We start from the raw sequence: 15,043 nt of genomic DNA, 5'->3' as shown, positions 1-15,043 counted from the left end.
GAGTTTTCTTTCTTTTCAGCGAAACAATTTTCGAGACGTCTCCGAATGTTTCTTCCAACTAAAAGCAAGAGAAAAAAGTCTGGAACCAAATTCGTTGACAAAACTAATGCGAAACAGAATTTTGAATACTACTATAGTATTTTTCCAGTACAAAAACTAAATTATAATTCTCAGGTATTACGACTAGTGGTTCATTTTAAGTGCAATACTTGTATTTTGGCAACAAGATACTGGCTCATTGTTAAATTGTTAATTTGAAATTGTCCGAATGTTAAGGTTCTAGTGCAAGACCATAAACTAATAAATCCAACTGTAAAGTCACTAAGTATTATCACTTGCAGTGTAACTTCTCCCTTCAGGTTCTTCTAAACTAATTACAACAGGGCATCATTCACAAATCAAATACATTTTACAAGAGTTTCTCTTGGCAAGAGAGCAAAATATATTTCAAACTAAAAAAATTAAAATAATTTACATCGTAAACAACAAAACAAGCGTAAACACAATCTCCTTCGTTTTTCAACAATTGTCAGATGCACTTTAGTTTTGTCTGACAAAACTCTGAGTAATAATCTGTCACAACCATGGTGTGTTCGTGCACGAATTGCTTTAGCGGGAGTATACCAAGTCTCACGTAATTTTTTTCCCTCAGTTTCCCGTGTATTCCCACCATGACATGTGGCGGCTATCTTCAGACTCCGCTGCTGACATCTTAGTATCAGAATGAGATATACAAAATAAACGTATGTACAGGTGTGTGATGCTTATTTTTTGTTTGTTACTTCTTGCAGCTTCTCAAACTGCGCTGCGACGAAGGTGCTGCCTGATGTATTTCCTAGACCGTTCGACACAAAGCCGTTATAATGCGGCATAACGCCTCCAGAGTAATATTTTAGCTCCATATTAAACAAAACTACAAAATACGTTTTAATAAAACTTTTAAAGTTGTATGATATTTTTGCCTTATTTGATAACACCAATCAATATCATAAAACTTACTTGGATGTGATATTATGGAAATATTTTAATATTACGAATTTATAGTCTTTTTTAATTTGCTTTCATTTCCCAGTAAAATGCTAAGGTAAAAGTAGCACAAATTTTTCAATAACATTTTACATTGTAAATAAGTGTTTTTTCCATGGCTGTTGCGAATTTAATAAGCTATTTCCACTCAAGTAGCACGGCCTTAAGAGGTAAAAATCTCGAGAAACTAGAAAGAAGAAAAAAAAACTGGCATGGGACAAGGCATACCTTAAGTCTTGACACTCGTACACAATGCACTATAATTGTTTTGTTCTGTTTTAGTCCTCAGTCTTGTGGATATGTACAAGGGGAGGAGGGTGAGGGGTTTGGGGAGGGGGGGGGGACAGGCGGGGCTTATACCGACGGCTGCCTGACGTTGAGGATGGTGCCCGCGAGGAGCGCCACCAGGCTGACGTCCGGCTCGCCGCCGCCGTTGTTGTTGTTGTTGCTGCTGTTGCTGCTGTTGTTGTTGCAGTTGTCGAGCCGCTGCGCCGCGCCCAGCACGCGCTCCTGCCCGTCCACGAGGTGCTGCCGCAGGCCTTGCACCAGCGGGTGCTCGGCCGAGTAGCGCTCCTCCTCCACCAGGTAGCGGATCGCCTCGTCCATGCACTCGGTGTAGCCGGCGAGCACCAGGCTGCGGTCGCGCCGCAGCAGCGCGGCTTCGTCTTCGGTGCTGCCGCCGCCCAGCGGCGACCTCCGGGAACCGTCCTCGTCCTCGTAGTCCTCGTAGTCCTCGTAGTCCTCGTCGTCGTCGTCGCTGGCCGCCGGCGGCGGCTCCTGCCCCAGGATGCTCGTCAGCCTCTGGGCCATGTCTGCGGCAGAAACAAGGACGGGCGAGGGTCAGCATCGTGCGTCGCGCCGTGCGGTGTGCACAATCCCTCCCATATTCAACTGAGAACGAAGCCTCGCAATCCCTTTTCTTATCATCTGCACGGCGAAACAAGTTTTTTTTATCACAGTAAAGTTTGACGCTAACTTCTCCCGACTCCCTAGCGAGTTTCTTTTCAAGCTAACAAACAAATTTATAGAATATCCTCCATTATGCAGCTACGATTTTTTTTTTTTTTTGCTATCTAACTGATGACCAGTTGACTTCAAACTTCAGAACAGACACCCACACACCATGATTATAGTGCACAGTGAGTTCCCAGAAAAAACTAGAGAGTAGAAACTTGTGATAAAGTAACGAGTCACAGTTTTACATGGAATGTTTACGCCAAATTCACTGCAGACTACAACGGCTAAGGAACGCAACCAACTCAAGAATATCGCAGTCATTATTTATAAAGCAAGCACGCATGTCGCAAGACGGCACCAACCCTGTAACATGAAATTAAAAAAAAAAAAAGTAGAATAAATAATTTTACTTAGGGCTTCCTTTGAAAAGTTGTATTTACAATGAAACAAAAAGAACTTTCCGATAATTTCGTTTATAAGTGTTCTTTTCTTTCACAGTGTAAAACTTTAATAAAAAAATTAACATGATGTATATACTAAAAAGAACATCGTGGGCTTATATGACACATGACATCTGCGTCCACATTTCGGTACACTTCTCTACGAATATGGTCGTAGAAAACTGAAGCCAAAAGGCAAGAAATTTGGAAGTTTAGCAATACTTGTGTTATTGAGCCTTGGTTTATAAACCGGTACTCTAAAATTTGGTAGCTGAACATTTTATATCTTGCGTAGTTTATAAACTATGCCTAATACCGGAAAGATCTATACTAAATTCAAGGGCGAGAGTGTGAAAAATAACCTACCGGCAAGGGGTGTGACTCCATAAACAAGTGGTCATAACTTGCAAAGCAGTGCAGATGTCTCCAAAAAATAACGCAAGAAAGGTAATGGACAGGGCTCTCTCGGCAATACGCACTAAAAGTCTTTAAAAAAGGAGATGAAGAAGAATGTGAATCGTTTTTTATGTTTTCCGTATGAACAAAAATTTAAATAAAAGAAGAGTAACAAAGACTGTAACTAAAAAGTCAGTTTCATACTAGGTAATATGTAAATGGAAATAATAATATATATATATATATTGCTTCTAAAATGTTTACATGTACTCGAAATTGAACTTGTTACACTTACGCGTTCCAATAGCAGCAACTGAAACACTACAAAAAAATGTTGAGATAGTACAGCAATTCAGTGATATGACTACTACCTTTTCTAAAAAATTATAAAATTATTTATTCTGTGTTAAGGTGACGGAATTCTTCGCTCTGTATTAAAAAAAACTAGGCCCAAGATTCTTCAACAATACTAGATGTTTTAAATGACACATTTCACGCAATCTATTTCAAAAGTGATTAGCTTATAGTATGGAAAATTACTGTTATGTAACACAGAGTAGCTACTTTCCAACACGAACTGAATTGCGTACATAATTCTTAATTGATATCACTGTCAGGGCCTGAGTAGGGAACTACCGGGAAGATAATATATAACAACCATTGTAACGAACCATCTGACACATACAAAGTGAATAAGCAATAGTTTTGTAGACAAGACGATCATCAATTCGAAAGTGCATCTGACCAGCAGACGTCACGCCGCATAATGAGATGTTTGACTATTTTAGGGCAGGCCGGGACACACGCCTTATAGATGGCTCGGTACATTAGTACTGGCGTCCTCTTTATGGCTGCAATGAAAGGAATTTTTTTCGAGATGACGTATTACACATGACATGTGTGTGTACATTCCAGACCAGATACAACACGTAACCTCGAGACAAGACATGGAACTAGATTAGAGTTAGAAATAATAAAATAAGTCCACAATAGATAAAAGAATATTGCCAAGACTCTAAAGACAGTTCTGATTGTTACACAACGTGATATTGATGTACTATAATTTATCTCAGGGCAAAAATAATTCACTTCCAAAAAGTGAATTCTATCTTACTACGCCGATTTATAGTTCATATAACTTTACATAGATATGCATAACTAAACGAGAAACAAGGCGGAAAGTTTTATAGGTCTTCAAATAGGAACACAAAGCATGCAGAGATTATTAAAAATTACCTACAGCAACTCCAATAACAGTAAAAAAAAAAAACAAGACCACAGATGTACAAAGCAAAAGGACGAAACAATTTCTAGAAACATACAGGCGTTCGCTCTGAATGTTTTACAAAGTGCCTTGCACAACAAACACCGTTCAACCTGTTCATTATATCATTTAATATATTTCTTTGTAAAAATAATAAAGTGAACATGTTTTTAGTTTTACAGAATTTTTAATTTTATGTAATTCACTAACACATTATTTTCAGGTTAGTCTGTATGACAAATTTATAAAATTACATGCAGTTTATACTGTTTTATTGACGCGATAACGTCTTATAAATCGATGAACGCCGGCTGCACGCACGAAAAATTATCACGTTCCGCCTGAGCCGAGCGTGCAAGAACCGGCCAACCAACGTGCGAGAAAATCTTCTATACTATCAAACAGGTTAAGGCGGGCTTTTTAACTAATTGTTCGTGATTATATTTAAACAAATTATTTAAATTTAAATTTGCAAAAACTGTAAATAATATTTAAAAATTAAAAAGTATGCATTTTTTTTATCAATGTTTTCTTATGACGTTATCACGTAAAATTATCGACCGTAGACCGTCTTTACAGACAACCCCCCTTTTTTTTACTCTAGTCACTGACACTATTCAAGCAATTGCTGTAGTGAAACTTTTATAAGTTTTCCTCATGCTGTATTCAAGTGATTTAATTCACTGCTAAAATACCCATCAAAGTTACTGGCGCCAGGTGTAAATTTTTGTTCTCAATAGTGCATTTGTTTGATATATGAGTCAAAGAATAATATGCTATAAAAACCTATACATTGTTTATCAAAATCCTTGACAAATAAATGCATAAAATCACCTGTGGCATTCGCGAAGTTTCGCAATATGCATACTTGCTCCAGAAGGAGCAGGGCACGGTGCGATTATTAGAGACTGGAAACATTCGCGCTTTCGATTACCTCTAGGATAGACTCCACAACCCCCTACATACTCAGGCAAACGCCACTTGCTCATTGGCTATTGATTCGTAACACCTGTCAAGTGGGACACTTGCGATTCCATACTTTTTTTTTATGAAGGTTTTCCATTGGCTCAAAGTCCTTCAGCTAAACTGTAAGCCAATCACAGAAGCAATATAAAGGCACAGTTGTTTGGATTCTGGCATTTCGTTAAATGAATCCGCGAATTTTTCAGGTCTCCAGCGATTGTTCACGCAGCAAACAAATGCAAGCCGTGATGACAGTCAGAAAGTCACGTCGGACGTCAACGGACGTCCCGCCGCAAGCCGTGTGCCTCGCGAACACGACGGCGGCACCAGACACGGTTCTCAACGCACGGGGCGACGAGGGCGCATGCAAAGCGCTACGGGGCCGCCGCCATTTTCCCGCGTCAAACGGCACGAAACGTAGAACCATTTCTCTCCGAAACTGACAGCCTCGCTCTCCCGCTGCGCTCTACATCGGAACAGGAGCGCCGCATTAGCATAATTGTTCGGATGAAAGCGAGATGTAGGGAAGCTGGGGTAGTGGGATTTGGAAAGGGGGGGGGGGGGCAGAGAGAGTTAGGTAGGGTTGGCACCATTGAAAGGATCCCAACCCATGATGCACTTGTGGCTATATACCTGCCCACTTTTTGGCACGGAAGAGGAAGGTAGGTAGGTAGGTGTATAGGTATATGTGTGCTGCTCCAAATCTTCAAGTACATAAATAATTAATAACATGTAGCACGTGAGCTTAGGTCTTTTGTTTGGAAACGGAAAAAAAAAGGGGGAGGGGGTAATGTGAGGGGTTGATTTCCGAAAAGGGAGAGAAAGAATTTCTAAGAGATGCCTCTTTCCCTCTTCTTTCACGTTTTCCTTTCTGCCTGGTCAACATACTTTTTTTTCCTTCCCTTTCTTGTTCTTCCTCCACCATTCAATACTTCTCTTTTCTCTTAGAGCCTTCTCTCTCTCTTCTAGGAAGATAAAAAAAGAGTGTGAAATGGGGGGGGGGGGGGGGGCCTTTCCTCTTTTCGCTCTTCCCGAGCGTCTGGGTATGACCAACATTATGCATTTCGAGCTCCAACAAAAGAACTAAGGATTTAAAAGGTCGTGCAACAGAGGAAAAAAATTCCAACCTTCCCAAATTTATTTACGGTTTCCTCCCTCCACCCCCCTCTTTCTCCTTCTTTGGCTGCTCCATTTGCATAGCAAATAGCATGTTCAGCACGGAGCATTTTTACTCGTGTACCGGGAGAATATATATTTTTTTAGCTCGGTAAATACATTTATGTTGAGTGAACTAATTTCTTCAAATGTAATCAGCTATAAAATGTGTATACCTACCTTATTTAAATGGTATTGTGTAGTTAGGAACGAGTAAATTTACAAGCCAAATGAGTGAGTGTGTCTAAAATATTTATTTTATTTCAGGACCTTTTATAACGTGTAATGAAACTTATGATTTGCACTGTCATAAAAAAAAATCTTCTTGGAATCGTGTTTAGTTTCCTTTGTACATTATTTTAGCTTGAATGTTTGGAAAGCCAAAAATGACATACCCGCTTCGGATGTGAAACCATGATGTCCTTGCAACTTACTCGTTCTGCGTTAAAGAAATTATAAAAATATGCGACGAAATAAATTATCTTATGTTAAGACTAAATTAAAGTGTTTATAATAATTAATGGTTTTCAAAATGTCTTTTATTTTAAGAGCCAGAAGAAAAATTAAACAGTGATTAAATTAATGAAGAAAACGATCACAAAGAACCTTGTAATCTGACTCAAGTTATGAAAATATTCAGTGGGATAAGTTTTATACAGGTTCAAAATAAACATTCTCGTTTAAGACATAAGTATAGCAGAAATATTAGTTTAATTTTTTTTTTACTTTCGAATGTTTGCTCTCACGAGGGCAGATTGTGAGCTCCTCACATTAAAAATAAACTAGGCCGACGAGAACAACTTCTTTCCTTTCGATCAACATTCACCGAGGCCTGACGCACTTCACCGGGAAGTTCACCCAAGTGCGGCGCCATGCGAGCCGCCCCGCCGTGCACATTCGACCGGCTGCACTTCCTGCCGTGCAAGACAGCGGGGAGGGGGTGCGCCGCAAGCTCCGTTGAAGCACGCATGGGAGCTGCAACAATCCACCGAGACGACCCACTTCTCTCGGAGGATGCTGCCGCCATTGTGCGGCGCGAACCTCCCGCGGTTTTCCCCAGTTTTCCTTACCCCCTCCCCGAACACTCCCCCCCCCCCCCACTCCCTCCACACACAAAACCTTCTACGTCACTCGCCTGACGTAAGTGGCACAACGCGGAAGAGCTACGTGCTGGAGAGACCCCAAACCTGAACATCCACCCTCTAAAGAAAAACCTTCTTGTCTGCGGGGGTTGACCCAGATATTTTTTTTTTGCGCTTTATTTTTGATTTGATCTGGATTCTGGTAGCAGGAAAGGATTTGGGGGGGGGGGGGGGGGGATGAGAGAGAGAAAGAGATTAACATTCGCCCCGAAAGACACACGTGTTGCTGTATTGTAAGAAATCGCGCTTGTAAAGTAAAATGTACAGTATCTCTCTTTCCTTCTTTGGAAAATAGCACGTGGAAAATACTTTTAAACATCATACCCCCCTTCTCCTCCCTCCTTAAACTGTTTCCTGTTGTACAATACTCTCTGTGACCCATTTTCCCTATCCTATTTGGCTCATACGCTGTTTATAGTGAGAAAGAAAGATTTGAATTGAAAGTTTTTTTCACGCTCGTTTTTAAATTCGAGAATAACATCAATCCTAATAGGAAAAAAAATATGACTTACTTGCATTTGATAATTATTTGTATTGACTATAAAATGAATGAGTAAACCCAATAAAATTATTTTACGTAGTAAACAAATAATTCTTTAATTTTTCGAACCGTTACAAATAAAGAAAGCATATTCTGATTATTTTTAAATTCTCACGACTTTTTGGCTGCTGCTGTACAGCATCAGCCGCCTGTGTCACTTCTGCATGCCGCTGAAGACAACTTCCGGAAGACGTTACGTTGGCAATGTTCGCAGCCCAGTTAGTCAGCGCTGGGCACACATGCGGTGTACAAAGCTTCAGAAAAAAACACGTGACATAATCACTCAATATGTCCGAGTGGTGTCTGTTTACGAAAATCATTTAAGAATACGCCGAGGGCGGATGAGAAGTTCTGTTCCCGTATTTCGATTTTAAACTGCATTTTAAGAAGTGTTAAAGTGGCGAAAACGCGAATAATCAGAAAAAAATTAAATTTTTAGACATAAAACTTCCTACGGTAAAGATGATTTAAATCACTCAAGGGACTTTCTCAGCCATATCATGTTATGGTTACCGCTCAAATCTCATACTTGGCAGTATGCACGTCGAGAAGACTGCGCGCAAGTCCACAGCCTTGCGCTTAGAGGCGATGCCGTGATTGAAGCATCAGCAAACGTCGCACTAAAATGAGAAGCGCAACCGTGTCGTGTACACAACACGACAAATGCAACCACGAACGTTCAGTGAATAAGTTAGCGGAACTTTGGAAGATAAGGAAATGTGCTCTGCGTGTGTTGTTCACTTATAAGTGCGAACCTTTCTTGTGAATAGTTGAGTTGAAAAGCTGGAACTAATAATTGGAGACATGTTTTGGCACCAAGCACTACTTCGTGAAGTAGGTACCTAGTGCTTGAGCTCGTTTTGTAGTCTATTTTCCTTCCTCTTCGCCGTGTTCAAAAATAGTGTGTGCTCTCGCACCGGATGCGGGAGTGGGGTTAGAAGGCGATAAAAACTGCAGTCTGTTATCTAGCTCAACAGAAGCGCTGTCAGACAGAGCGAGAGTGCACTCTATACCAAGGAAAACCACGTCATTCAGGATAGTGCTTGTTTAAACGTCCCATGATCCTTCAGCAGCAAAAAGAAAATTAAACCGACTGAAAAGACTTTTTGGAATCACCGTGCTTGTGAATAAAGTTTACATCAGAAGTCGGGAACCACATGGTAAACTCTATAGAACAGTAAACATTATCGGTAATATTTCAGTTCCCAGTAACCTAATTTTTGCACTCGACTCCAATTAGTGAATTAAGAAAACGTGGGGCTTATTGGAAAACAAAAAAAAAGTTTCAGATATTTTAACTGTATTATTAATTCCTCGTTTTCAATTTGAACATGATAGGTTGCAGTTTTTACTCTGAAGAAACACCACACATATACATACATACTCTAAATATTTCGTCAATACAGACTTCAGTTAGTACAAATATGGTGGTATATATAAAAAGTTAAAAAAAAAAATGATTATGTCCTCTTTGAACGCAAAAATTCCTGTATGCATTTCATGAGTACACAAAGGGCATTAAAAAATATTCTACGTAATTAAAAAAGCTTAGTACATATTTAAAAAATTTATAATCCTAACTAAAAACGATATATTTTTTTTTCCTTGTTGAGCAGAGAAATCGTGTGTTCGTTGCTACGATTCTCCGCCCAAGAGGCAAAATCGCTGTGTGTGCTGGCGCCAGACCGCGTCGCTTTCCAACTCTTTCCGCGCGCCGTGGGACACGTGGTCGCAAACTTTCTCTAAACGAAACAACCCCACACTGTGACACTGAGGCTGGAACGGAACCAAATAATCCAAGGTTCTATTGGGTCTGAAGTGATCACCATGATATTTTGCATATTGTCTAAATAATTTATGTGTCTGAGAGTGACATAGACTACATATTATAATTATAAAATTCCGTACCTACGGAAGTGAAAAAGGGGTAAATTCATTTTTATAATAGAAAATCATAGGAGGTAGGTCATTGACGCACAAACAGTAAGTATTGAATTTATGTCCGCCACACAGTCATATAGTAAGGTCACGAGACTTCGTATCCTTCTCCTCCATGGCGAGAACCATCCGCTTGTTGAAGCTCGCGGCTGCTAGCAAACTAAAGGCGCTAATTAACTGTTCAGTTTAGAACTTCGTCAATAAGATGACGTTGCCTCGAATTCGTGATGCGCTGCCGTTTGACGCGTCCGTCACGTCTTGCCCAGTAGTTACCTACCTGCCTTCCCACAAACTGAAGGTTAAGACTGGCGTCCCGGTTTTTCGATGCACCGAAACTGTGCAATCAATGGGGATTTTAAAATCAAAATTTCCCGGTTTTTTCTCTTCAAGTGTGTGTATCCTACAGACTTGAAATTCGGTAGCGACGTTCCTTGTGGGGAAGCCTTATTTTCACAGACGAGAGAGCCAAACGGCTGATCGTGCATCTTCGGTTTTTTTTTGTTCATTGTTACTCATGATAACTAATGGACAATTATGTTAGGTTAGCTACATTATAGATACTTTAAAACATTGTGGACGGTTGATTTGGTTAGGATAGCTACATTAAAGATACTGAGATAGAACGGGAAAAAAAAACGAGAATGAACTTCGGGGAATTCGGGTGTGGCTCTCTCGTCTGTGAAACGAAGGCTTCCCTTCCTTGTGTTCCTCCAGTTAGTTACACAAGAGCGCGTGGTGACGTAGGAGTCAAGCAAACGCCGGCGCCGCTGACCGCTCCCACGGGCCGGGACACAAAAAAAAAATTAAGGTCCCGTCTCGCGGCGCGACCTCCCGCTGGAGAACTTCCCCTAATGACGCGCGGAGGTCGTCTCTGCCCCCGGGGACATGCCACGTACCCGCGGTGTCATTACACGACCCCTTCCCCTTCCCCTCCTCCCTCGACCACTCCCTTACGAACCCCCCAACCACCACCCCCCGCGGGGAATTATAAAGCGATTTGGAAACGCGTCGACGAGGGGGGAAAGGTCGTTCACTCCGCGCAACCTCCCGAAATGCATTTTTTCCTTTTTTCGTGAATGTCCTCGGTTTTTAAGTGTATTTTGTTTTTACCAGCGGGTAGGACAGGACTAAAGTGAGTGTTCTACACGAACGCATTTAAGAATGACAATATTTTTTTTTTCTTCTCTCTTTTAATATTTAACGACAACGGTGAAGTATACAAACTGCTATACGAATTGCAATCTACAGTTTCCACAGCCAAACATCAGTAAATAAAAAAAATAAAAAAAACAGGACAACACTCACGTTTCTATTATTTTAGGGAAAAAAATATTGGTTTACGAATTATGTACTAAAATAAGGAGATTACCGGTAATGGCTATTTACGAACGTTTTTTCAATAATTTGTACCATATGAATAGGTACATGCTCTTAGTTTATGCTATGGCTGAAAATAAATTGGCCCCTTAAGATTCTAAGACATATTAAATTGACACCATTTTATATTACAAAAACTATTTTAGCAACAATAACCAATAGTTACCTTATAAATTTTATAAATTATAAAAAACCACATACATAAAAATTGTTTTTACCCCTCATATAGTAAAAAAAGTCACTGTGAAATCTGTAGAAATATTTTATTACTCAGTGAACTTCAGTCACTGAAATATTCGAGTTGAGTAGTTTCATAGCAATTTTACTGTTAAATTACGCTGATGTAAAAACAAAATTCAGTCTTTCAAATATGGCGAGTAGTGAGATCGTGATTTAATTGATCAACACGCACTTATTTACTTGATCCCGCAACCGGACCACCAACATATCATTACAAACTTGCAAATGAAGATGCATAAAATGTAAGACCCATGTTTTCAGGACGTGGATTGAAAAAAAGAAAGATACATGTACATATCAGCTGAGAAAGTTTGATCCCGAGACTTTGATGAAGACGGTCAGGTGCAGTTTTGATTGAAGCGGACTGTCTCGGATCCGGAGCAGCGACGGGGAGCGGGCGAAGACCAGGGGGTTGAACTCGAGGCGGGGTTGTTATCCCAGGTACAATTAGAAGTTAGGGATATCCCGCTGGGTGTTTGTGCCCCGTGCTCCATATTCCAAGCAGACCCCCACCCCCTTTTTTTTTCACCCTACAATACCCACCCTTCACCCCTCTGCACCCGAATAAAGACAAGGAAAGGGGGGGGGGAGAAAGGGGACGATCGCGCAGACGTTGAATAAAGACGCCCCGGTTGGCTAGCACGGGATGAAAAGAGGGCTCGTTTGGCGAACTCGCTATAGAAAGAAAAAAAGAGGAACTTTGAGAAACGTCTCAAGACTCGGCGAAGAAGAAGAGAAGACGAAGGGAAATCAAGAACAGGGGGGGGGGGAGGTGGTGAAGAAACTGGTTCAGATCTTTTCTTGTGGTTGCCGGGCGCACTGGCGTGTGAGAAAGCGACGGGACAACGTGAGAGAAGATGGAACGGAAAATTATGTGGTCCGCGTCACGCGCGTAAAAAAAATAAAATAAAATCTTGCGCGAGAGAATGCCTTCAACTAAATTATAAGATCCTATTTTGTTCGCCTTTAAACCATCAAGACGTATTAATATATTTTTTTCGCTCGACTTTTACGTTACGCACAAAAAAAGAAAGAAAAGAAAAAGACAACGATAAATCAAATAAATTGGTTGACCCTAAACTGCGAAGCTTTGGCTGCACACAGACGTAAACGCTGAGTTATGCCATGGAAGCAAAACATATCCGTCATTGAGGTGTATCGAGGCATAAGTGTACTGAGGCGCCGTCATAAAGCAGGCAAAAAAAGAAAGCTAAACTTTGTGCAGTCTTTAGCTTACATGTCTCGTGAATTGCTAATCAGAACTGGGATTACACGTTGTTTTATGTACTAAACTACAAAAAATTATTTGTCACTTATACTAGTTTAGAAAAAACTATCAATATAAATTTATTTTATACTAACCGTGTGCCCGATGGGAAGTAATTGTTTCTCATTTTTTATGAATCAGCAAAACCGCTGACACAACTAAATTTTATTTATAAACAGAAGCTTAAACACCAATTTCCATATTTCCAACTTATAAAATTACAAACATTCATCCCCTGTTTAACACTCCTAGGGGACGAATTTTCAAAACCCCTTCCTCAGTGCTCACCTACGTTATATAAAGAACACCTGTGCAAAATTTCATGCTTATAGACCCCCCGGTTTAAGCTGTGCGTTATCCGTCAGTCAGTGTTAGAGTTCTATTAAATATATTTAGTTATTATTAAAGATTTTTTTTTCGCCCTTTTCGTCTCATCAGCGAAGTCATTAGTCACTCTTAACATGGTATTATATCAGGGTGAAAAAAAAGGGGGGGGGGGGTGCCCGGAACAAAGAAGCACCTCGCTTGGGGGGGGGGGGGGGGGGAGGGGGCAAATGTAGGCCTACCTATGGAACCTGTAAATAGAGTATATGCGTAATATTTTCGCCAAAGCTATGTATTAAAAAAAATTTTTGTGACTATTGTGAAGTTTTCCACTTATCGCATGCATATAAAGGCCTAGAGCCTTGTGAGATGATTTGTGTCGGTCACCCCAAAGCGCATAACCATTGGGGTTGTAGATTCCGTTCCTACACCTTCCTCAGCAAATTCTACAGATTTTTCCCCTTGACTGACACAGTGAAGGGAATATATAGGAATGAATCGACAATTGTCTATTCCAACTATACCTAACTGCACTCTGTATGAGTGCCAAATATATATTGACTTTCTGGGAGGCAAATATCGTTTTTGAAATAAACCCTAGGGCTAGACACCAATAATGGATAACTATTACTTTTTAAAAATTCTTCTTATTTTGCAGAGTAACCCATTAATACTTTATGTGGCATGTGATGAAGCGAGGAAAAATATTTTTTTGTTATTAGATGGTAGTGAAATAATTTTTAAAAAATCTTTAAAATTTGAGATTACAAAAATATGATTAATATTTTTTGATTATAGAGTGGGTACTTAACGCTGTAAGATGGAAATTTAATGCAAATAATATGTAAAAAAAAAGAGCTAATAACATGACAGGGGCAGTCCTATAGGAGGGGATAATTTACTCCATTCCACATTTGACTACTGAAACCGGTTAATTTTTTTCTTGTGTATATGTTTACACTTTAAAACTAAAGTTTCCTTAATAACTTTTTAAGACGTCAGAAAAGTGTTAAATATCCATTTAAGGAATCGTTATTATTATTTTTTAAACATTTCTAAGCCCTCAGGTCTTCTTCCCTCCCCAAATTTCGAAGGTGATACAGTCACTGACACACGATAGTTAATATATTTGACAGTATTTATTTGTCAGACGACTCTTAGGGGAATTAGGCTCTGCCACCTTACATTTCAACCCCCCTCATCTTTTTGCTATAATAATAATTCTGAACTATTTATCACAATTTTTGGAATGTCAAGGCATAAATCATATCTCCCAGACCTTCTATAACTTATTGCCACCACATATTTACCAACAGGCTCTGGTCTGTAAGCGCCACGAGGAAATTACTTATTATTTCACGCGGATTACTATATCATGAGAATGGTACCAGTTCAGAAATGTTGACTTCATCAAGTGGCCAAAGCTGAATCCTACGCCATGTCACACCAAAAAATTACGGCACGGATGCTTTACTGCAAGCAGTATCAAAATACTTGAAATTTGCCAAGATGGCGAGGCCTAATTCCCCCCCCCCCCCTTGTCAAGGGCCGTCAACTGGCCTCACTGTCATGTTATGAAGACCCGACACAACGATAGTGTGGAGTCATTATTGGAAACCGCGGATAGTGAACATCGGTGTCGCCGGAAAATAATTCTAGCCCATGACTTGCACATTAAGAAATGATTTCTTTGTAACTCAGTTGCCAATAAATAGTTTGTAAATACTACAAGAAATATATTTTTACTTTTTGCAACAAAAAAGACTATGATATTTTTTGCATATATGAAATACTTTTTTTTTATATATAATACTGAGTATTTCTTGAGAAAATTGGGGCATAATTTTATATTTTCATTGATGTTTCACTAAAGCATAATATTTTGAAACCATGGAAAATATGATCGAATATTCAATAATATTGAACTTTATTTGGTATTATTTGCGCAGTTAATACTGGGAAGGTAGTCAAGACTCTGTTTACAAATAACTTTAATTTTTGGAGGTACTGGGA

The 15,043-nt window shown here is 39.8% G+C and overlaps 1 protein-coding gene across 1 annotated transcript in view; it reads right to left on the bottom strand.

Moving 5' to 3' along the window:
• Nucleotides 1–418: 418 nt before the first annotated feature.
• LOC134542974 (uncharacterized) overlaps nt 419–15,043 on the bottom strand; it is a 48,864-nt gene continuing 34,239 nt past the window's right edge. The window contains exon 3 of the mRNA XM_063387611.1: nt 419–1,838. Within this exon, the coding sequence (XP_063243681.1) occupies nt 1,381–1,838 (458 nt within the window). The 3' untranslated portion in view covers nt 419–1,380. The remainder of the gene's footprint in view (nt 1,839–15,043) is intronic.

Source organism: Bacillus rossius (genome assembly GCF_032445375.1).
Source record: "Bacillus rossius redtenbacheri isolate Brsri chromosome 9 unlocalized genomic scaffold, Brsri_v3 Brsri_v3_scf9_2, whole genome shotgun sequence".
NCBI lineage: Eukaryota > Metazoa > Arthropoda > Insecta > Phasmatodea > Bacillidae > Bacillus > Bacillus rossius.
The sequence above is the reverse complement of the archived record's forward strand: the minus strand, read 5'-3'. Positions and strand labels throughout refer to the sequence as shown.